Consider the following 24,919-nt stretch of genomic DNA (forward strand, 5'->3'; position numbering starts at 1 on the left):
CTTATATATGTAGGTTTTGGAGGGTGGAACTCAGGCGCCTAATCTATGTCAAATCTTCAAAAGAAGGATATGTTGGATATAACTCCGAAAATACACTCGAATATACGAAGTTTATTTTCAGTCTTATGTCCAGCAATTGGCATAGGCAGGTGGTTGGTTCCACCCTTGATAAAGGATATCTATGTTGTACGTTTTTTTTTTTCTACTTCTTGGTAATGTTTAATTGTTATTCCACTCGATCTTTCTGCAATGTATAGTGCATGTAACATATTTGACTCCTTGAATTTTAATTAAAGCTTTCTTATCGTAGGATAAAGGTGCGCTGAATTTGTTTTTATTGATTTGACATGATAATCTTAGGGTAAGCATCACAAATGTTCCTTAATACGAAGTACTACCTCCATTTTTTATTATTTAGTTGCAACTTTAAAATACTTTATATTTTTCAAATAATACAACAAAGTTATATATATATATATATATATATATATATATATATATATATATATATATATATATATGAAATAAACAGATATAGTATTGTATTTGCTTAGGATGCTAAAATATATATTGCCTTGACAAAATCTTCATCTTTACGAATTTAATTTTATTTATTGTGCATCATCATTAAATCTTATCCTAGGTACATGAATTTGTAGCCCAACTATGGAAATGCTGTGTTCTATTACTTGATTTTCATGCATTAGATTTAATCTTATGTAATAACGCGAAATGCAAAATGTAAAGAAACTTTTAGAAGATAGAAAAGGATGGGGGAGAACCTAATAACATACTATGGGCCTGTTCTCTTCAGATTATTTTCAGTTCAGTTTAATTCCAATAAGTTAAATTAAGTTCAGTTTAGTTCTCTCATAAAATATTCAGTTTAGTTCAGTTCAGTTCAGCTTTAATAAGTCCAGTTTAGCTCAGTTCAGTCGATCAGAACAGGCCCTATGTTTCCTTGTTCAATTCACGAATGCACAAATTTCATGATTCTTTAATTATAGTTAAAAAGTTGGTCTTATTATACCATTAGACCTAGCATACTATGTTTTCTTATTTAATTCACGAATGTCATAAATTTAACGATTAATATCTTTAATAATAGTTGAGCATAAATTGTAGTATAGGAAGTTAGATTAATATCTTTACTAATAGTTGAGCATAAATTGTAGTATAGAAAGTTGATCTTATTATGTTTTTCGTATTAATCACAAAACAGCCGTCACACTTTTTCCTGCTAAAGCTATGCTGTTGGAGAGGTTTTTTTTTGGTCAAAATAAAATGTATAAATAGTGGCAAAGTCAAAATGTGTCAACTTAAAACAAACAGAGAAAAATACTTTATTACGGAGTAGAAAATATAAAAAAAATGGGGCGTTCCGGGAATCGAACTCGGGACCTCTCACACCCGAAGCGAGAATCATACCACTAGACCAAACGCCCTTTTTAACAATTTTACACAACCTTTTTAATATAAATAAGAAAAGGATAAATGAGTTAATTCTTAATTATATATCCTCCAATTTTCTGCCATTTTCGGATAAATAAAAAATGGCAACCACCGCAACACTAACTCAATTCCTCCTCCACCGCCACATCTTCCGCCCTCTCCACCTCTCAACCACCGTCCCTTTCTCTCTCCTCCACACCCCTGAACTCTCTTTCTCTCTCTTAAAATCTCAATTTCAGCCACTTTCTTCTTCATTTCCCCTGTTTTGTTCCCTTGAAGAAAACATAAACCTTAGTAATTCCGAAGATTTTAAGGAAAATGAAGCAACCCCAGAATCTAAAATTGCTAAAATTAAGGTTGGAGATTTGCCCAATTTGACTGTTAAAGAAAAGAAGGATCTTTGTTCTTATGCTAATAGTCTTGGTGATAAGCTTAAGTCTCAACAAGTGGGTAAATCTTGTGTTACTGATAATGTTGTTTTTGCTTTGTCTGAAACTCTTGAGGCCAATGAACTTCTCAAGGTTTGATTTTTGTACCTTTTTCTTGTTTTATTGTGTTAATTGTTGTTTGTTTTGGATTTTTTTGAGTGAAAGTGTTGAATTTGTGGTTTTACATTTAAGGGCGAATTTTTAGTACTGTTTATGTTTGATTGAATATGGGAATTTGTGGAATTTGAATTTGCTTAAATTGATTGTTTATGGAATTCTTGATTTGGAAATTAGGAATTAAGTTTCAGGGGTTTAGGGTTTATCATGTGGTGATGGTGGTGGTAGTTTTGTTTTGGATTTGTGATTGGTGATATTTTGTTGATGGAAATGGGGTTTTGGTTTAGTGCAATGATATTGGAAAGTTGGGACTTGGTTTTGTAGCACCAAAAGAAAAGGATTTTGTTGTAGGAACTATGGAATTGACAATTTTGATTATGCTTAGAGTAAGAGAAAAGGAATGATTTAAGGGGGTAGTAAAATTTTTTACTTAGTTGCGAACAAAAAGGAACGGAGGGAGTAGAATTTAACATAATGTGGGTGGAGGTGGTTTTGGTTGTGGTTCATACAACCTATGACATTTTATGTGATTACCTTGACTTCTTCATAAATGGATTTTGGAGAAGTGTGAATAAGGTGGCTTTGGGCGGATGTGAGTTTCACTTTTCATAAATCTTGGGGATTAGCTAGTATATTTGAATTTTCGAAGAACCTGACATCCTTATTTAGGACTTCGGAATTGGGAGTTATAGATAATTCTCTTTGGTGAGTGATCATTCTCCCCAACTATTCTACAGAATAGTGAATCCCAAAATAGCTTTTACCCAACTGTTTGATTCCCTTGTCCCAAGCATATCTTTATGGTGTTTTTGTTCCATTTTGGGATGGAATCTTTTATTTGGGCATTTGATGCTTCGTTTGGATAATATGGTCCATTGCCTACGTGACCTGTGTAGAAGTATAACGAATGTATACCCTGGTTCGTTGGTTATAGTATCTGGTTTATTGGATAGTGGAATTCAGGAGTTGCAAAGCTTCAAGGCTTGCTGATTTCATGAGATGATTCATTCATGCTGGTTAATCTAATTTCTTTTGCAGTCTGTAAATTACTGTTTTGGCGTTGCTTGAATGATTGTGGTTCTAAAAGATATCCTTATCTTGCTATGTTCTCACTTCTCAGACAGTTTACATATATGTAAAAGCAGCAACCTAGACAGTGCAAGAATCTTATAACATGTGCAAGTAGTCAAGTAGTTATATTGGAATAACACAACTCTTCTCCAAATACCAATAAAGATATGAAGTCACTGTAAATGTTTGAAGACGCTTGCAGTTGCTGTGGCAACTTCATACTTGTATGTTTTAGTTAGACGCTATCATTGCTTTTGTTTGGATAGTTAGTGGATTTAGCTTGCCATCCTGGATAGCCGGCATACCCCTCCATGGTTTGATTTCCAAAGCTAGTGATTTGGCTTTAATTTCATTCTGCAAGATCCTTTTTCTGTCAACCTGGTAAATGTCGTGACCAACGCAACTCCCCCCCCCCCCCCCCCCCCCCCTCTCCCCCCTTTTCTTTAATGGCAGGATGAATGCAACTGTTTTATCATACTCTTCTTCCTATACTTGTATAAAAAAAATAACATTTTTTTTAAAAAAAATTTCGTTGAGCTTTGTTTCGTTGTATGTTAAAACAGCTTAAGATACATAGAACTTGCCCAGGCGAGATGGATGATGTTGTTAAGCAACTAGAACTTGCTACTGGATCTGTTGTTGTAGGCCAGATTGGTCGAACAGTCATATTCTATCGGCCAAGCCTTACAAAATTAGAGGCTGAGAAGAAGAAAGAGCGTTCTCGTAAGCTTTTTGCTCAGAAGAGGGAGAGGGCTCAGGCCGCTTTCATGGTAAATTTTTTTACACCCAACAGGCCAACATGTGATAAATCAATTTCTTTTTCTGATTAAAGTTTTCTATGTGAAAAATTGCAGAAAAGAGAACAATTTCCAAAACGTCCAGGAGGCCCAGGTCGAGGTCAGTTTGGATATCGCAGATCTGAGAAGGTTGCCTCATAGATTAGCTGTTTGGTATTGTTGCTACAATTATTAGCATCACTTGTCATAGTGTAGATCATTTTTCCCTAATTCATGTCACTTCTTTTGTAAAATTTGAGTATCTAGTATCTTAAAATGCTTATGTGCTTCTTGAAGCTGTTCCCTTTTGTATTTATAACAAGATAAATCAGTTTAAGGCTGAGCAAGTGCAAGCCAATATAAATCCTCTTTCTTCATCTATTGCAAACAAGATAATTCGTTCGTATCATTGCGGCTAGCTTAGTATCATTGCCAAACAAGATATAGGCATGTTGCTGCTAGCTTAGTATCATTGCTGCTAGTATCATATCATAAACAAGATGATTCTATTAATGTCAATGCTTCCCAAACACCTTTAAAGAGAGATTCTCCTCAAATGGGGTAAGAGATACCACAATAAAAACGTCTACTCCTATAAGTTGTGCATGTCGACTCATTCAGCTTCAATTACCACCTTCACCTGACCACCAATCTGAACTGCACCCAATCATCATATATGAGAATAATGGAATTAGTCTCTCTTTGCACGAGTGCATACATAGAATTCAGGATGTTCATTATACACTCGAGTGTACAACATGATACATTCTGAAAATTGACTAGGATCCGAACCCTTTTTGACCTAATGAGACTCATAAAAAAAACATGGCCCACAAATCCGAAGTACACAAAAAATCGGCCCAGAAAAGCTGATACATCCAAACTAAGGGCTCCACTAAAAACCTTTTAATTCTGATTACCTGATAAAGTATAATCAGATTCTGGTTCAGACTTCAGACAGACAGAAGTCAGATGCAAACAAACAGAGGAGAGAGAAAACAGAAACAGAAAGAGCTGACAAATGGATTCTCGTCAATTAGCAGCTCTACTCTCTTCTCTAATCTCTCAACTCACCCTCTTAATCCTTCTCCTTTACCCTTCTTCTCCCATTCCCTCTTTTCCCGATTCCAATTCCGATTCCCATTCCTCTGATTTCCAAACAATTTTCTCTCTCCTCCACCACTTCCTCTCCTCCTCCGAAATCGCCGCTTCCCTTTCCCTCCGCCGCAAACGGAGCCGAACCCATTTCTCAGATCCCGATTCCGACCCGGAATCCCTTTCCGGGTCATCCAAACTCGCCCGACTCGCCCGAGTCGACTCATCCCCTGACTCGTTCCGGGTTTTCTTCAAAATGGCGCCATCAACCTTCGAGTGGCTTTCTGGGTTGCTCGAGCCACTCCTCGAATGCCGAGATCCAATTGGATTGACTATAAACCTCTCAGCCGAACTACGGCTCGGTATCGGGTTATACCGATTGTCAACCGGGTCGGACTATTCGGAGATTGCGACCCGGTTTCGGGTCACTGACCAAGTTGCCAAATTCTGCTCTAAACAACTTTGCAGGGTATTATGTACAAACTTCAGATTTTGGGTTGGGTTTCCTAACTCGGCCGAGTTGAACTCAGTGTCCCAAAAATTTAAGGACATTACAGGGTTACCCAATTGTTGTGGTGTGATCAGTTGTACAAGGTTTAATCTCAGTACACAAGAGAGTATAGCTGCTCAAATCGTTGTCGATTCGTCGAGTCGAATTCTGAGCATTGTAGCTGGATTTCATGGTGATAAGAGCAACACAAAGGTGCTAAAATCAACCACATTATACAAGGATATACAAGAAGGGAAAATATTGAACTCAACCCCTGTTTATTTAGGTGGGGTGGAAATACCTCAATATTTGGTTGCAACTAATAATGAATACCCTTTACTACCTTGGCTTATAATCCCATATGATGACCCTGTACCTGGATCAAATGAGGAGAGGTTCAATGCTGCTCTTCGAGTATCGCAAATTTCGATGCTTAAAACAGTTGCTAGTTTGAGGAATTGGGGTATATTGAGCAAGCCAATTGAGGAGGATTTTAGGAGTGCTGTTGCATATATTGGTGCTTGTGCTATTCTTCATAATGCTTTGATAATAAGGGAGGATTATTCAGGATTATGTGATGATTTAGAGGATTATACTGTTAATGATCATGGGTTAGTACAAAGGAATGGCTCTAAATTGGAGGAGATTTCTGTTGATGGATGTCTAATCAGAAGTGCATTGGCAACAAAACAGTGAGAAATGATTCAATATGGACAGATTTTTTCATAGGATTTTTTTTGATTGATTTTTTCATTACTTGATAATACAAATTTTTCATGGAGTGAAATTGTCTATTATTTTCCTTTTTCTTGAATTTTAGTTTAATTTGATGATGATTTTTGCCGTTTAATTAATCTGTATGCGATACGGAAAGATTGTACCATCTAACCTTGAGGTTGGGTGTTCAATCCCCATTAGAGACACTTTGAGGGTGCGGATCCTTTACCCTTTCCCCCTCACTCTCAAAGTGTCTAACCCATAAATATCGGATAAAAAAAACCACGAGGGTTAAAGTTCGATAGGGTTCTTCTCCTTACCGTAAATATATATATATATATGCGATACGTAATTTAGTACTCCGTAGCTTTTAGGTCAGATGATCTAACTATACGGCTTTTGAGTGCTTAGTCATGGAATAATGATATTTTAATATTTCTACTATAGGAAGATACTTAAATTAATGGACATATGAATCACCCCTTTGAAGGGTTCCTCATCTTATTTCAATGGACCATCTTACCTTAAAAAAAAAAAAAAAAAAGAAAAGGTTTAAAGATATGATATGATACGAAACTTTATTGTATGGATTTTAATCATAATGCTGGGTATCTGAAATCAATTCCTCCCTAAGCAGCTACTTGATTGGGCTGTTGGAAAAAGTTAAGATAAAGATATCTTAAATATACCTTTCCAAAGCTATAGTCTAGCACTGAGTTAATATTTTAATTATGGTGTGTTTTAGTCAAAGGAATGAAATCACTATTTGTAATATTTAATTAGTGAAAAAATGAATGTAGGAAAGCACAAAGCACCCTATGACCCTTCAGAACAGAGAGGACCAGAATTAGGAGGAAAGGTGTAATCACTTTTGGGATTAGGTTGTACTATAGTTAATTAGTAATGTACATTAAACATTAAATAAGGCCCTCTTGCCCCCACGCCCCGTATTAGGTATTTCAAAGGGCCAAACACTTTGGTAGAAGGCGGAGGGGAAGGAAGGACCTCAATTGGGTTTTTTCTTGTAAGGCCAATTTCTGTATCGTTCCAATTTTATTAGATTATCCTGAAGGGGTGAACCAACAAAACACTGAGTGGGTCTTTACTAAAATTTGCCACCTTTTGATCTGAAAGTTGTTCTCTGTCCTTATTGACACTTCTTTTTACAATAATCAGTTAGCTTCAACTCTTTAAGCAGGCCTATAATTGTTCAATGAACTGTATAATTTCAAGGGCTTCTATTTGTTTTCAATAACTGATTTAGTATGGATAATATCATTAATATGCATCTGGCTTGGTTCCGGTCTTTGAAGCATTAATACGAGCAACAAACTTACACAGAACAGTAGAATTACACCAACTAGTATACAAATCAACTATTATTTGCAGTATAGATGCACCGCGTCACCAAGTAGGTAATCTTCTAAGCCTCATTTGGGCTTCAGAGAATGATGAACGCGACTTCTGGACCATATGCTGTGGTTTTAAAAACACCCAGAGCACCAAATTTTATCGTTAAAAAATGTGGCTGGTACAGCATCTAAGCTGTTTTTAGCTCAGACAAATTAAAACGGAGAAGATCCTCTGAAAACAGCATCCCACTCGGAGAAAGAAGGCGTTGTAGAGCAATAAAAAATCGTGCCTATAAATTGAAGGTGGAGGGGGAATGCAGTCAGGCAATGTTAAATGATGTATTAAAAGAACTGCTGAAAATTTGATGGAGAAAAAATTACCCATTGAAATCCAATTAGAGCAGTCCAGCAGCCTACCAAACCTAAACCTTGACTTCTCACAAGCTGTCACAGAACAAATTGTAAATGTGTTAAATTCGCTTGAGGGAAGCTAAGTGTTTGGGAATTTAGATGGAAAAGAGGAAGACAAGAATAATTGTACTGAATATCAGCAAGAGGCCGATAAATAAATATCAGAAAGTTCAGCATCGCAATACCAGCAATACAAGAGAGCCCAAGACAAAACATCCACCCATTGATGTACTAATGAATTTAAGGTCCCTTCCAGCCTGCATGTCAAAGGCGATAAACCAATCCAATAAATGTCAACAACTCTGCGATGATTGAGACTATGACAGTATGACTTTTAAAATTGATTCAAAAGTGCAGTTGTTCATATGGTGAAGCTATGACTAATTACTTGACAATTTACAGTTCGACAAGGAAGTGATCGAAATGAAAGCTCCAACTCTTACCAGCAATGTTCCCTCACAGCTGAGTATACAAGGAGTCACACATAGAGAGAGAAAGAATGGAACCCATACTTTGTGCATCTGTAGTCATATCCCAAAATTTGACTTGTGTTAATCTACATGTGTTTGCAAGTCCAACAAGCATTACCATTTACGTATTTTTATAAAGGAAAACAAAACTAACCTCTGCTATAACTGCGGGATCAGGGGTGAAAACATAGGGAGCCAAGAAAGGAATGGATGTTGCAACAATGGCTAAAAAAAGTCCGACAGAAGCCCCTATGATCAAAAGAGATTTCAGCAGATCTCGGGCCTGTATAAGTTCAACATTCACATCATCAGTAATATAAGTAAACTCCTAAATAAACTTGTACACTGAAGTGTCATTCCAAATGTCCTCAAATTATGACTTAATGATGAATAATGACTATGATTACTATAAGAGGCACCTACTCGGAGCTAAAACAATTCAGACCACTAGGATTTGGTGGCAGTCTTATATATAAAAAGGACTGGAAACTGACTGCTAGAATACCTTTACTAAACTTCGGTTTACTCCATACAGCAGCTCTGGCATGAATGATTGTGCTGTCTGAGAAAGGGGTTCACCCCATACTGCACACATGTGGAATATTTGAGACAGGACCTACAAGGTTTTCAGTTGGCACTATGTTAGCCACCTAAATTCAGCTGCAGTACAGAGCCAAATATTATTGAAAAGCCTTATACAAATTAGGCTCACCTGATGAGCAGCAATTGTATGCGTTCCCATGGAGGTAGCAAAGTATATTATCAAAGAGTAAAAGGACACCTAAAACAAAATTTACATATCTTGAATGTCAGCTGATTTTTGCTTCAAATAGCTATAATTTAAACTTGATGCTACTTAAATTCGCAACAAACCTTTGAAACTATAGTTATAAATACTGGGGCAGCAATTGAAAATATTTCTTGAAGTTCAGGGAGCGTTGGAACTGCAATAGAATACCCATTGTATCCTTTCTTATTCAAAGCATCAATCATTGTGTAGGCTGCAACAATCTGAACAAGGAATATTCCAGCAATTGAGATCAGAGACACAAAAGCAAAATAACAATAGTAAAAACTAAGTTATAGTAGAAAAGAGCGGGATAGCAATAGTAAGAGAACAAAGAAGATAAACGGACTGAGCTCACCTGTGATATTGCAGTTGCCCATGCTGCACCAGCAATCCCATAGCCAAGGAACATGCAGAGTACTATATCACCAACACCATTTAAGACACTTGCGATTACCAAGGCCTTCAAAGGTCCCATTGAATCTTTCATGCCAAGACTAATAACAAATGAGAAAATATATGTCTTAACATAGAGGTAAAATAGAAAATAACTTTTACACGGGAACATCAAGTACCTTGCACTCTGAGCAACCCATCCTACAAGAATAGCAGGCCATGCTAAAGCTCGAATCTAGCAGGCAAAAGAAAAAGTCTTTGACAATCAAAGGAAGAAGAAGATGTGCGCACAAATAAGACTCAACAAATCAGAATCAAGCAAACCAAAATACCATAATTTGGAGGTAGAAAGTGTAGAGTTAGCTAATACCATGTAACAAACAAGTGCATTGAAGCAAGGAAACATGAAAGCACCTTGTTTTAGATACACCACTATCCAAGGGATGAACATTTGAAGATTTTTAGAAATATCAAGGATACATGTATTCAATTGTGTTACCTTAGTCATAATACAAATTTACAAAGTCATGTCCTTGAAATGGACACATGTATCAGTCCTTTCATGAACTCGATATGTTTAACATCTCTAATTTCAGTACATATTGAAACATCATATTCCTGTGTGATCAAAACCATTTGAAAACAGTGCCAAAATTTGTCACAGGTACTCCTAAATCACAACTGTTACCTCAATTACAGACCAGATCAATACCTCTTCAGCAGCGGGGCAGTGATTGCCCCAAATAGCGACCAAACCAACTAGAAAAAAAGACACAAGACACAGAAGTGATCACAATATAGTAACAAACCTGAATATAAGAATTCGCAGCAGGCAAAAGGTGCACATTCTGTGCTCCAGCAAAAGCTGCAATTACAGCAAGCAAAGGCTTTATTCTAGGAATTAGAACAAAACTTTCACAAGGAAGCAACAAATGATCAAGTATTTCACCGAAGATCAACATGTATAAACAAAATATGTTCGTATACCACTTTTACTTACCAGTTAAAGCCCATGAACCAAAAATTTTCGTAAATATAAGCATTGACACTCCACAAGCCAAACCCACAAATAGCAAAATTGATATTTGATGCTGCACTTGCTTCTCATCCTGCATTAATCACACAAATTATAATTCATATTGATATACATATACAAAGTCATTCAAAAAATACTATATACTCGCTTCTAGCTAAATAATAGGCCACATTTCTATTTTGAATCGCCGATTACCCTAAACTAGCTAACCATTTTAAGAAATTACAACCTTTTGGCATCGTGGATACAGTTTAGACGTAACAATAGTTGTGTAATGATACTTCAACTCGATTTCTTGAAAAATAAACATATGTGTGATCAAATGCAGCCTATTATTTAGAAATAAAAATAATAGTGTAACACTACGATAACTAATTAGGGAACAGAGTAATGCACCTGTCTAGCAAGTGAAGTTGCAACCATATTAGATGTTGCAATTGAAAGAAACATAAACACATAGCTCATATAATCACAAAGGACAGTTCCAGGACCTGCAGATTAAACATTACATTAACCCCACTTCATTAAATCATAACACACAATACAATTATTTTATAAAATTTAAGACCCCCAAATTTTTTTTAAAAAAAATCAGATAATATTACCCAAAGCAGCAAGTTCAATGGAGCTGCCTTGACCAATAACAGCAGTATCAATGAGACTCATCAAAGGCCCACAAATCCAAAGCCCAGTAGCAGGCCCAGAAAACTTGATGATCTCAATCATTTGATTCCATAAGCTTGGACTAGTGGATTTCTCAGTTGTGGGGTCCACCAAATCAGGGTTTTCTTCTTCATCCCTAAAATCAGATTCACTGGAAAGTTCTTGAGCAGGGGTGATGCAGTGAAGTTTTTGGGAAATGTGAAGAGTTGGGTGACTGAAAGTTGGTAACTTTAGTGGATTTGAAGAGGGTTTAGAGCGGAAATGTGAGGAAAGGGAAGAGGTAAAAGAGGGGAAAGGGAAATAGGTTGGGTTTAGTGTTAAGGGTTTGAGTTGAATAAGAGGGGGAATGGGTGTTATGGCTTTGAATTGCATTGTTTGGTTGTTTGTTTAGTACAAGGAAAATGAAGAAGATGATGAAGAAAAGGAAAGAAAATAACTTAGGAAATGTTTGATTTTGGAAAGAGAGGAGAAAGGGTAGTTGGAACTTGTAGTCTTGTGGAAGTTGATATCCTTTGAAAGATCCAAGAATGATTTTAATGATATGAAAGTGAAATTGGAGTATAATGTACTATGTAAGTTTGTAACAAGGTTAAATTTTGTCAAGGCACAAATGCTCGAGGAGTCGAGGAATATGGTTTTGATGTACATGCTTTCCGTAATAGGCTCAATGTGAATACAAAATAAGTATCTATATTTTTGACATTTTTCTCAAATGATTAAATGAGAAAAAATAAAATGACAATAGTAAACTTAAAGTCACCAATCCATAAATTGAAGGGAGTTCTAGTCACTCATTTTACTTGCATCACTTTCTAACTTTCCATTATCATGCACAAGCTATTGTATCACACTTAGAGTTAAACAAGCAACATAGTCTCTCCTAATCAGACCGTATTTTCAACCCAACTTTCTGTTGACGAATAACCACCACGACACCACCATTATCACCTAACCACTACACGTCCACACCCAGGCGAACACCAATACCTTCCCCACCCCCACCCCCATTCCCTCCCATAATTGGTAAAAGTTTAAGGGAATCACTCATTTGGGTGTGCATTGTACATTTGTACCTTAATACAAATTGATATAGTGGGCACTCTAAAGTTAATAGATGAAACAACGATGACTTATAGACTTACAGAGTAATGATAAATCTCGTAATTCTATAATTTGTATGTCTTTATATGTTGAAATCAACCGGAACAATCAATAAAAAATTATTTTATACTGAAATATTACGAACTTACGGAGTAAAGATAAATCCCGTGATTCTTTAATTTGTATGTCTTTGCATGATTGAAAATTTGAAACCTACCGCTACAATAAGTAAAAGTTTATTTCATACGGCATATATTACTTTATAGTCTTTTTTCCAAAAACATTACATGATGGTGGAATACTACAAGTCTATAAGCATACTTCCCTACAGCAACACTGGTGGAAGCAGAGCAACGACATATCTTGCGCTTCCCATGACTCTCCAACTATTTTGGGCCCTTTTTCTTCTTCCACCACAACAGCTAATTCCGTAATTGGGTCAAATGAAATAATGCATAGCCTACTGGGCTCCACTCCGTTCTTGCCATTCAATCAATTTGACTGCTAGTGTTATTGTAAATTTGTAATCCCAATTGTGGGTGTCTCACAATATGATAGAGACGAGAGATGTTTTCACTCGATCTTACTATTCACTAATTAGTTTTATATAGAATCTCATTGGGTCTTATTTGTGAACTAAATTCTCCTCCGTCTCATTTGGGTTACTTACACCATTTTATATTATTTTAAAATTTAACATCGCATTAGAGCTTAAGGTACGGGTCTCTATTAGAATTTCAAGTTAGCTCTAAATTTTTAAGGAAGGGTAACTCCTAGTCTCCTACCATCACCATTAATTTTTGTATGGAAATTTCTTGAGTCTTGTTTTTGAATCAAACTCTCTTCCTCCTTATTTTAGGTTGTCTTGACCCCTTTCATATTATCCTAATATTTACAGTAACAACTAGGAATAAAAACAGAATTTCAATGTAACACGATACAATCAATCAATCAATCAATAACTTAATACTAAAACAGACACCGGGAGTGACACGTGTCACATCATGGTGCTATTTTTTCCCTCCAAGACTCCCCTCCCTTTTTAACCTTTTTTTTTTTTTTTTGTTAATATTTGATTCTATAATAATATCATTTCAAATCTTTTATATTATCTTTATGACAACTATATATTCCTTTTTATTTGGTGTTCATAATTATTCTATATATATACATTTACCTAAATAATTATTTCAACTTCTTTCAAAATAAAAAAAATCTCAACTCCTTTTTAACTATATTTTAAATGGAGTATTATTATATTTTGCCAAAAAATTTATAATAAATTGATTCATATAATAGATGTTAAAGAAATTACTTTAAAACATCACTTAAAATTTATTTATTTATTTATTTTTTTCAAATACCTCTAGCTAATATTTTATATCAATTTCAATTCAATATAACTATATATTCGAGTTAATTACAATTTTATTTATGAAATTTTACTACTAAACGTACATATTATCACAAACTGATATACTGCTATAAAATAAATGTTGTGTTTAACAAATGATTTTTAGATATAAAGGCAATATATTATTTGTAATTTTGTGTATGTTTGCACTTTTGCTAATAATTTAATGGAGATTTTAGTTTGTTGTTCGATTGATTTTTGATGTTTATTAAAAATGCATTTATGAATAAGTATTCACTAAAATGGCCACTAGATCTGACCAAGCCCCGCCTGAAAAATTCTCGAGTTCGGACAAACTAAAAAAATTCATTTTTTAGATATTTGTTGCTTTGCCTATTTATATATATTATGACATTATAATTTCTATATATTTGATTTGTATGTTTTATCAAGTTTTATTAGTTTTATTTGTTGGATATAATTAATTTCCTTAAGCTAGTTTACATTATTATAGAGAAAATCAAATGAATTGAAATTATTTGAATATCTAATCCCCTATTGAAGTTATAATTTGTTGATGTTAAGTTTTAAATCCCTCATTTAAATAGAAACTTTTTGTGTATATAGATATACTTCGAAGAAAAAAAAAAAAAAAAAAACCAAACAAACAAACAATTTTAAGATGACTTTTAATTAAAATTGGGTAACTTTTGACCTAAGGGTTAATTTAAGATTGATATGATTTTAATATAATTAGATCACAAGATAAGATTTATAAAAATAAAATGATTAGCTTCACACGGTGTGACTTAACTTCAACTCAACTTTGATACTCCGTAATAAAAGAACTTTTAGATATTGAATTGGGGTAACTATCGATCATTCTTGTATAATTTTATAATCGACGTATATCTATTGTATGACCAATTTATTTAAAACTATGCTATAACTACTTTAAATTTTAAGACTTATTATGAGGCTTGTGGGCCTATTGGGCTTTTAAAATTTTAATTTATCTTTAGCCCATTATTAGGAAATAAAAGTTTATGGGCCATCATCCAGGCCTTAAATAAAAATTTGTTTCATTAATTTGGGTTCTCTTAATAGACCAAACAATATGATCTCCATGAAATTGGAAATACTATGAAAAGCCTTAAATGCAATTGATGTTTTAAAGACTTACAGAATATCATCAGTTAGTTCACTAAAATAACACAAGGGAGTAGAGTTTTCCATTGTGTGTTACCTTTAGCACTCCTAGAAATTTTCACAAGGGCTTCGCGATTGAAGATCAGAGTACCATGGTGGTAACTTGGTAAGGCATCAGAGCCCGGAGATGTCATGGCAGTCTGAAGATGGCATCACAGCCCAACGATGTCATTACATTACTGACCATTAGCTAACTTAAGCAACGGAGGGAGTTTCCTTGAGTTACCCTCGAGGGCAGTTAACATGTTATTCCTTGCAGCTACTAAGTATGCTACTCGTAGCCTGCAAGATAGGCATACCTGTTCAAACCATCCCATCCCTATACTTCGGATACTAAAAGAACAAGCCAAGTATTGAAAGACATTTGAATCAAAAGAAGGATGAAAAGCTAAAGAAATTTTTCCTTAATCATGTATAACTTTAGAAATGTACAAGTCTATTAGTCTATCAATAAACTACCTATCTCAGCTCTCGTAGAACTATCATCTTTCATAAGGCTGATCTAAACCATACTAGAAGTATTACCCCCACCAAGAAATGCTAGGATAAAACCATTCAAAATCCAATCAAACTGGCTGCATCCCGACTTCAATTCCTAGACAACCCGAGCTCATATGAGTCATACCGACATGTTAAGATCAATCTTAGGCTTCTTATTCATCGTAGGCAAATGAACAACTGAATTGCACTTAGGACATTTAGGATCATTCTTCGATATCAACACATATAGCAAGCAAGCAGGGCAAGCTGCAGCAACCAATAACCCTTCATTTTGATTATCAGAAGGTAAGGAATTCGACAACCTTGATGACTCCCGTTCCTCCTCACCAATCGACAATGACAAGGAATTCGAGGGTGATGGAGACGACTTTGATGATGATCTGACAGTCGTAGGCATCATCATCCAACGCTTCTTAGATGAAGACGACGAGGATGTTGATGATGAGGATGTAGGTGAGGCTCTCTCAGCTCTATCAAGAGCTGATTTCACCTTGTCTAAAGTACATACACTTGAATAATTTGAGGGTTGATTATTAGGGATTAACTTAAGGTCTAAACTTGGTTGTTCAAGCAGTCCAAGTGTTGGCTTTGTATTGGATGATGATGATGATGATTGTTGAAACACATTTAAATCTTGGGGTTTGGTGGAAATCTCTTTTGCCATTTTCTTATGTTCAGATGCTAAGTTTGCAGGATTGCTTCTCTGTATGTAGACTTTTCCTGACTGCAAAACGATACAGATACAACGCGTTAATAAACCCGAACATTAATTACACCAATCAATACGTGACACTAATACGTACCGTCATGATATAGTACTATGTTCAATTTGCCCTTGGGGTTATGAATTTGCAAACTCCTTTTTTTTTTTTTATATATATATATATATATATATTTTTGGGTACTGGACATGGTACTTGAACATAATATTTTTAGTTTTTTTCTACTATCAGAAAACAGAACATAGTACTCATAATTAGTCTCGAACACAATTAAAAACAGGTTTAGCTAGGTTTTTCCTTTCTTTGAAAAATTATCAATATTATACAAAGTACTATAGTTACGTTTGAGGTATTAATTAATTCTTCATATTTCTTCTGTTCTTCTATAATTGCATCGTTTGAACTTTCACGTTTGTCAATCAAAACTTTTGACTATATTAATATCTCTAATTATCTTTTATTTAAAAAAATTTAATATTTTGAAAGTATATATTAAGATGTATCTAACCAGGTTACGCGTGATTGGTAAATACTCCGTAGTATAAAAGTCCAATAACGGAGGAAGTAACTTGCATCAACATGTATTAAAGATAAATCAACTCCAACATTATCAACCCTATTTACCAGGAGAATTAACTTTAACATATGCCAAAAAAATTAATTGTCCAGACCTTCAAATTTAAGGTAAGATACTAGGATTATGAAATAATAATTAAAAAATTAATCAAGATTTGAACTTTGTAACATCTTAACATTTACAGGTATAATCAGTGGAAATATATAAAAAGAGAAATAATAGAAAAAAGAATGAACGTGAGCAATCACTATGCTTAAAAGTCACACATTGATCATCGTAGCATTTATTATATCACTTAAATGATGCAATAAATTTCTGAATTCATAAATAAATACATTTTTTCAATATTAAAAACGAAATAAATTTAAAAAAACAAAAATATAAAGCGCAAAAATTTTAATGAACTACTCGTATAACTATAAGTCCATTCCCTCAAAAAAAAAAAACCTATAAGCCCATAACCCATACATGATCACCGATCATCTATTGACAAGAAGGTCACGAGTTCAAACATTGATTACACCTTTTAAACACGAGCCTGGGTATTAAAAACCCGGGCACAATCAAAACATACGAACGGAAAAGAAAAATAAAATAAGATAAGATAAAATAAAATAAAATAAAAGTATGGTACCTTAAGATCAAGACGTTTTTCCCAACCATTAGGAACATGCAAATCAAGGTCTAATTCTTTAGAATCAATACCAAAACACCCACCAAGAAAATCACGAGTAATTAACCCAGATTTCGTATTATTATCTTTAATCAACATACTAACATCAGCAGCCATAATTTTATTCAAAATATGTATATTTTGAAACAGAGAAGAGAGAAAATGATGAAAAAAAGAGAGAGAAAATTGGAAGAAAAAAGTGGAGATATGAAAAGAATGAAGAAAGAAAAATGAATAAATAAAAAAAAAAAAAAGGGGAAGTTCGAATTTATTACGGGGTGGGAAGAAAATGATGAAAATTAAATGAGGGTTTGGAATTGGGTGTGAGAAAAAAATTAAATAACCATTAATTAGTTTTGGTTTTATTGGTGTTGGAATTTAATGTTATAGCCAAGAATGAAAGGAGGGTAGTAGTAATAAAGAAGGGATATTGAAGAGTTGTGGGGTAAACTAATTAATTAATAATTTCCAAGGAGAGAGAAAACATTTATTTATTTATATTTATAAATGTAAAAGGAGGCGTGTGAGTAATTGGGGGGTGTATTTAATGTTGTTTGATGCATGATAATTAATTAATGTACAAATGGATGTCTTTTATTGTGATTGTTTTGGTATTCTTTTTATGGTCTATATTGGATAATTAATTAGGTAACCTACTATGACAAATCTTAAGTACTTATGATGAATGACTAGTACGTCCTTGGCATCTTAAGTACTTAAATGTACATGTACATACGAAGTTATTGTGAATTTATAATCAATGAATATTTCGTGGATGGATGGATGGACCTACTTGTTATTGTTATTGTTATTATTATTATTATTATTATTATTATTATTATTAGGGTTGTGTTATTGGGCATCGGGGTTGGAGAATTCTAATATGGAAATTTTGGGTCGTGGTTTGTGTTTGAGGTATCGCGCTGGGGATTTGATTGACCTGATTGTCAGACCCATGTTTTTATCGTGTCAGATCGTGTCATGTTTTTATAATTTTTATTTCATGTCAAAATTTTAGAGTTTTGAGTTTTGATATGCCCATATGTAGTAATTGTGCCTTTTGTATCTTGATTCAGCTTGTCAGGGTAGGCCGGTGCCATCTTTAAAAATTCCAATCCGACCAATTTTAAATCACGTCATGCTCATTATGAATAAATAGGGGAGGTGGGGTGGGGCGAAGTGGGCACTTAAGTAGTCATACTATGTAAAAGTACACCCAAACAATATAACCCGATTTGCTGACTTAAATGGTTAATTCAGCAAAATTGTACCTAAAATTAGATGACTCAAATTGCAATTGATTTGAACCAAAATAAATAAATACGCAGTATAATCGAAACTTATCTACTTTTCATAGTAAATTGATTTCCATTAAATCTGAAAATGACCCGATCCAGACAAAAATGACTGCTCCGTTACTCTCTAAAATTGAATACTGTATTTCCTTTGTCACTTCTATAGATTTTTAAAAGCTCACGGGCCTTTCCCACACAAAAAGGCCAAAAAAAAGTACTTATATTACCAAGCATAACTTCACACCTCTCGTCCATTACGCCGTTTCGCACGCTTTCTATGGGACCATATATGATGATATACCACAATTGTAACACCAAATACCAAGTAATCCAATTTCAGATTTGACCCAACATAATTAATTAATAATGCAAAACAAAACAATACACTAAGTCCCAATCCTCCCAAATATTAACCACTGATATTTCGAAAGAAAGAACTTACAAACTTTGGAAGCATGCCTCTTTTCTTCTTGCAAAGGTTGAACACGAGTTTTTTAAGACTGAATTCAGCTTCTTTAGTTGCCCCCTTTTTTTTTTTTTTTTTCCCTACAATCACCCCTAAACTTGTGTCGGTTCGCTTCACTAGTTTGTACTGAATTACTCCGTTTATGTATCAGTTTGATGTTTATAATGAGTTTTTGATTGTGAGTTTCCGTATGCATTAATCAAGGTTGTGAGATCGAACATAACACAAGAAGTCATGGGGTAAAAGGGGGTGGATTTTCTGCAAATAATCCCAAAAAAATGAATTATGATAGTTGATTACAGTTCAGTTTAAGCTATATGTATACTCCTATCTCTGAGACTCTAATGTTAGAGTATCAGAGGATACAGTTGCAATTCTTGCAAACAGTATGGAATAAAGAAAAAAATGTACGTAATAGTTTTATGATTGTACAAACCCTGAAGCACCAAATCCATCTTACTCGAATTTGCTGAAGGTAGTTTAAGTGTTTAACCAATGAAAAGAATTTGCTGAAGGTGTTTGTTGAATCTTTACCTAAGCAACTTTAAGCTCGGCCAATCTCAAACAATCAAGATCCTCTGAGAATAGTACGCCATTAGGAGAAAGAAGGCGCCTAAGAGAAATCAAGAAGCGTGCCTGTGTATTGTATGAGAGAAAATTGATCAGAAGATGCCTAATGACTTGCTCTGAACAGATATCAGTTACAACAAACTTGAGAAAAGAAAGGTACCCATTGAAATCCAACAAGGGCACTCCAACAGCCTAATAAGCCTAATCCTTGACTTCTCACGAGCTGTCAGATTTTGAACAAAGGCAGGGATATGCATCAATTTCACCCGAGGAGGAGAGGATAACATTTATGATTGTAAGATATTTTTAATACTAAGGAAGATCAGCAGAATACCAGTAATACAATTCCGCCTAAAGCGAAACATCCACTCATTGATACACTAATAAATTTGAGATCCCTGCCAGCCTTCACATGAAAAAAAGCGAAACATCTCAAATTTTTAATCTGTTACTTGATCATCATATCAATAGCTACAGAAATTAAACACAAGACGACAATGAAGCAGCATGTGTCAAACGGGTCAGCAGAGTTGGGTTTGGGTCTATCATCATAGATTTCTGGATTTGAATGCTTATTTGCACCATATTTTATTGGGTTTTTGAAATGATATTCACATTTGGTCCTTTTTCTCAGTCAGGTTGAGGTCTGTAAAGCTCAATTTGTGGGAAAGAATTATAGGCTAACTTTACAGGGACTTTTATATATCAAGATTACAAATTTACAAGTTAGATTTAGTCAGATTTAACCCAGTTGGGTAAACAATTGACAGGATGCCAGCCAACAAATTGAGTGTGATACTTTTATATACAGCTCCACAAGTGGAAAACTATATTCATCGCAATGAAAAAGATAATATTCAATGAAACAAGGAAGCAAGTTAGATTTTACCAGCAATGTACCCTCACAGGGGAGTATACAAGGTGTCACACTCAAAGCCAGGAAGAAACAAATCCAAACATTGCGCATCTGCATACAGAGACAATGCCGTTATTCCAAAGGATGTGGACATGGTTCAAAACCTTAAGACACCAAGATACAGAATGGGCGAAGATTGTAACAAATTCAACCAACCTCTCCTATCACTATTGTATCAGATGTGAAGAGATTTGGAACAACAAAAGGGACCGCAGTTGCGGCAGTTCCTAGAAGAAGTCCAAGAAATGCTCCTATTATCAGAAGAGACTTCAATAGAGATCTCGCCTGTTTGTAAAAATAAACTACATGAAAGTTAGGATATCTTTAAAACCTTAAATGGAAATAAGGAATGACTTCAAGATTTTGGCTGTACCTACTGCATATAATGTATTGATGTTAAAGTTATACCAACAAATAAGGCACATTCTGTATATTTCCAATATCTCACACTTTCCATTTCAGTCAAAAAATTAAAGAAGGTTCACATTCCTTCTATTCTCATCACATGGGTGAACATTCTCATCCCTCTCTTCAACACATGAGTTAATAAGTGTTTCATTAAAGCTATTGAAAAACAACAGGAGGATTTGTAATGACAATGTCATGGATAACAATTACCTTTACTAAACTTCGGTTGGCTCCATACAATAGCTCGGGCATAAATGATTGTGCAGTTTGAGAAAGGGGCTCACCCCATACTGAACATATGCCAAATATATTAAGCAACACCTACACAGCAGTCCGTCAGTTGAGAGCATATAACCTGTTTGATAGGAGTCTGCAATTAAAATAGAATTGGAGATCCCTGAACATTAGGCAGGTTTAGCTCACCTGATGAGCAGCCACTACATGCGAACCCATAGACGTAGCAAAATATATAAGTAGACCGTAGAAGCCCACCTGACACGAAATGGGATAGCTTACATAAATTAATTAGGAGTAAAAAAAAATGCTAGGATCAGATGTGAAGTTACTATAATGGTCAAACCTTAGAAACCATGGTTACAAAGACAGGGGCAGCAATCCCAGCTATCACTTGCAGTTCAGCAAGTGATGGAACTGAAAAGGAATACCCATTGTAACCTTTTCTATTCAAACCATCAATCATCACATAAGCTGCAGCAATCTGAAAGATCATTCCCACGATTTAAAAAATGGTGAATACAAACATGTAGACAATGGAATGATGAAACGACTAAATTGGCTAAACATTGATACATAAACAAAGATTTTATTCAGTTAACACACTTGTGATGCTGCAGTAGCCCACGCTGCACCAGCTATCCCATAATTTAAGAAGGTACAGAGTATTATATCACCAAGGCCATTGAGAGCACTGGCAATGAGCAGGGCCTTCAATGGTCCCAGCGAATCTTTCATGCCTAGACTGGAAATTAGAGGCAGGACATCAATACATTAGGCATATAATTAGGCTTTTTGTTGATAAACAAGAAAAATAACATGCTTAATACAACAAATGGCAATTGCGTGTTTTTGTAGGCCAGGTGCTAAAAGCAACCGATTATATAAAGGTAAATAATATGCAGTGTGTTTTACCTGGCACTCTGAGCAACATAGCCAACAAGAATGGCAGGCCATGCTAAGGCACGAATCTATCAACCCATGCAAAAAAAAAAAAAAAATAAATAAATAAATAAAAAATACAATGATTAAGCTGAAGGAAACTTACGTGCCAGATAACTTTGGTATTAAAAAAAATATAAGATGTGAGTGTACAGTTACTTGAAAGACATAAAGAAAAATTTGAAAAACATTTAATAGGGCATGAGTTCACTTGTATCCTTGTTGAACATTTATGAGTCAGAAAAACAAGCTACTACAATGGTAGTGAAGTTTATTCAAATGTTGATTTTGCAAAGCATGATTGTCAGCAACTTATTGAAAGAACATAAATAATCTTTTAGTGCAAAGAAAAGACATTGTTACTCATTATAAAGGGTCTCCAGTTTTTCCCATTCACAGTCTAAAATATACTTAATACGTAGTAGATGTTAGTTGAGAAAGAAGACCACACATTCAAATTAGGAATGCACAAATTTTCTACAAACTACTCAAGATATGTCATATATATACCATATCTTATTTGGGAGTATTTGAGCACTAAAAGCATAGTGAAATTTATTAGCATTTCTGAGTGTTCTGACAATGCTCCTATTCAGATGAACATTGCACATTATCAAATGCACAACATCCTCTAATTCCTAAGCAGAGTAAACAGATAGAACACATATCAAAAGTAACAAACCTGTATATACGAATTCGCAGCAGATACAAGATTCACATTCTTAACTCCCACAAAAGCTGAACGAAAACACGGAGATATGAAAAATGAGATGGTGGCAGTCTGGTGATGGTGAAACAACACAATCTACTCAACAGCGGAAATCAAAATCAAGACAGAAAATAAGGTGTTTTCATTAGAAGTTGGCACGTGGACGTGGTAGCAACAAAGTTCCTGTTCCAGTTTCAATTACCAGTTAAAGCCCATTCACCGAAGCCTTTTGTCAGCAAAAACAACAGCAATCCACTTGCCAGACTGATGAATAGTAACATGGATATCTGATGCTGCACTTGATCCTCATCCTGTTTCAATTACATGCAAGTGAATCGTGACTTTGTGTGCAATATTAAACAGCAATTGCGAATCACACTATATGCATATTAGTAGATTACACAGGCTGATTTGATAGTCATTGTTGTTCACAGATAGTTCCAATTCCCACCAACATTGGTATAAAGTATGGCATGTGTATGTTGTCTATGTTTGATGTAGTTAACATTAACAATCATTATGCCTGATGAAAAAATATCCAAAAATATCAAATAGATACATTTCATTCTCGAGTAAGTAAAACTCAATTGGACATTAATAATAATAATAATAATAATAATAATAATAATAATAATAATAATAATAATAATAATAATAATAATAATAATAATAATAATAATAATAATAATAATAATAATAATAATAATAATAATAATAATAATAATAATAATAATAATAATAATAATAATAATAATAATAATAATAATAATAATAATAATAATAATAATAATAATAATAATAATAATACCAATTCTGCAACAGTTCATCTTTCAAAGCCTTACAAAACTTACAGCACATTTGATCACTGGTAATAAATGGACGTAATAAGAATAAATTTGTACATAAATTTGTCAGAAAAATCAATGTTCATTCTCGTGGTAATGCTAGATCACCTAAAATTATCTCTCTCTCTTTCGTCACATATTTCATTACCGTCCATTACCACTTGGGGGAGGTATTAGATGGTACTCAACATTTCCTTATTTAAAAACACAATGTTGGGAATGAGATTGCATTATTAAGATGTTACTTAGCTTGTCATATTACACATAAATTCATTCTCATTAAGATAAACATCTCGTTCCTTAATAACACAACATCACAAATCACAGTTACTAAACCTGCCCTTTCAACAATTGACATATAATTAATCAATGAAAAACTATTACAATTTGGTAAGCACATAAAAGTAAGAATTATAAGATGGTAAAGCAAATGACCTTTTGAGCTAGTGAAGTAGCAACCATATTGGAAGTTGCAACTGAAATAAACATAAACACAAATCCAACATAATCACATAGTACAGTTGCTGGACCTGCCCATTTATTAACATATAAAATCAATCACCATTATATTAAATCAACCTTATAATCATAATCATTATTTAAAAAAAAAAATCAGACTCAAAATTACCTAAAGCAGCTAGCTCAAGAGAGCTGCCTTGGCCAATAACAGCAGTATCAATGAGACTCATCAAAGGCCCACAAATCCAAAGCCCAGTAGCAGGCCCAGAAAACTTAATAATCTCAATCATTTGATCCCATGTACCTTGATTAGCAAATTCTTCAGCTTCATTAGTGGGTTCTGAAAATTCAAGGTTTTGAATTTCTGGGTTAGTCTCAAAACTACTAATTTCGGGCTCTGGTTCATGGGTTTGAAGATTATCACCCAGAAATTCTTGGCTAGGGCTAATGCAGCCATTTTTTTGCAAATTTCTGGGAATTGGATGGAATTCAGGAAAGCATAAATTGAAGGGTTGGAGGAAGGATTTAGGGCGCTGCAAATTGGATGAGAAAGATAAATGTTTAATAGTGGGAATACTGATTTGAATGTTAAGAGTAGGGGAAAGTATGGCTTTGAATTGCATTTTGGCTGGTGTATTATTGTCAAAAGAATTGGAGAAAGATTTGGTGATAACGGA

General features: G+C 34.3%; 5 protein-coding genes and 1 non-coding gene across 6 annotated transcripts; 2 read left to right on the top strand and 4 right to left on the bottom strand.

Annotated features, from left to right (window-relative positions):
* Positions 1 to 1,373: 1,373 nt before the first annotated feature.
* TRNAP-CGG (transfer RNA proline (anticodon CGG)) lies at positions 1,374 to 1,445 on the bottom strand. Its single transcript has one exon. It is a non-coding gene; the product is annotated as a tRNA-Pro (tRNA).
* Positions 1,446 to 1,515: 70 nt separating this feature from the next.
* Positions 1,516 to 4,253, top strand: LOC145588169 (uncharacterized). The gene is made up of 3 exons (XM_081644813.1): positions 1,516 to 1,973; positions 3,632 to 3,838; positions 3,923 to 4,253. The coding sequence occupies exons 1-3, from the start codon at positions 1,554 to 1,556 to the stop codon at positions 4,004 to 4,006; spliced, it is 711 nt and encodes a 236-aa protein (XP_081500939.1). The 5' UTR covers positions 1,516 to 1,553; the 3' UTR covers positions 4,007 to 4,253.
* A 612-nt stretch (positions 4,254 to 4,865) lies between these two features.
* Positions 4,866 to 6,125, top strand: LOC145589126 (protein ANTAGONIST OF LIKE HETEROCHROMATIN PROTEIN 1-like). Its single transcript, XM_081645685.1, has one exon. It carries the CDS (start codon positions 4,866 to 4,868, stop codon positions 6,123 to 6,125), a length of 1,260 nt encoding a protein of 419 aa, XP_081501811.1.
* A 1,242-nt stretch (positions 6,126 to 7,367) lies between these two features.
* Positions 7,368 to 11,773, bottom strand: LOC145588171 (protein DETOXIFICATION 46, chloroplastic-like). Its single transcript, XM_081644814.1, has 14 exons — positions 11,204 to 11,773; positions 10,995 to 11,089; positions 10,563 to 10,671; positions 10,372 to 10,427; positions 9,742 to 9,797; positions 9,525 to 9,663; positions 9,253 to 9,390; positions 9,092 to 9,160; positions 8,885 to 8,995; positions 8,534 to 8,662; positions 8,353 to 8,430; positions 8,095 to 8,166; positions 7,880 to 7,942; positions 7,368 to 7,788 (listed from the first exon to the last, which is right to left on the bottom strand). The coding sequence occupies exons 1-14, from the start codon at positions 11,631 to 11,633 to the stop codon at positions 7,687 to 7,689; spliced, it is 1,647 nt and encodes a 548-aa protein (XP_081500940.1). The 5' UTR covers positions 11,634 to 11,773; the 3' UTR covers positions 7,368 to 7,686.
* A 3,533-nt stretch (positions 11,774 to 15,306) lies between these two features.
* LOC145589880 (uncharacterized) lies at positions 15,307 to 17,630 on the bottom strand. The gene is made up of 2 exons (XM_081646577.1): positions 17,360 to 17,630; positions 15,307 to 16,150 (listed from the first exon to the last, which is right to left on the bottom strand). Exons 1-2 carry the CDS (start codon positions 17,513 to 17,515, stop codon positions 15,545 to 15,547), a joined length of 762 nt encoding a protein of 253 aa, XP_081502703.1. The 5' UTR covers positions 17,516 to 17,630; the 3' UTR covers positions 15,307 to 15,544.
* Positions 17,631 to 19,413: 1,783 nt separating this feature from the next.
* LOC145589879 (protein DETOXIFICATION 46, chloroplastic-like) lies at positions 19,414 to 24,919 on the bottom strand. Its single transcript, XM_081646576.1, has 14 exons — positions 24,412 to 24,919; positions 24,219 to 24,313; positions 23,141 to 23,249; positions 22,912 to 22,967; positions 22,203 to 22,258; positions 21,894 to 22,032; positions 21,634 to 21,771; positions 21,477 to 21,545; positions 21,264 to 21,374; positions 20,802 to 20,930; positions 20,619 to 20,696; positions 20,064 to 20,135; positions 19,890 to 19,952; positions 19,414 to 19,795 (listed from the first exon to the last, which is right to left on the bottom strand). The coding sequence occupies exons 1-14, from the start codon at positions 24,863 to 24,865 to the stop codon at positions 19,694 to 19,696; spliced, it is 1,671 nt and encodes a 556-aa protein (XP_081502702.1). The 5' UTR covers positions 24,866 to 24,919; the 3' UTR covers positions 19,414 to 19,693.

This window comes from Chenopodium album, chromosome 17 (assembly GCF_948465745.1).
Source record: "Chenopodium album chromosome 17, dcCheAlbu1.1, whole genome shotgun sequence".
Lineage (NCBI taxonomy): Eukaryota > Viridiplantae > Streptophyta > Magnoliopsida > Caryophyllales > Amaranthaceae > Chenopodium > Chenopodium album.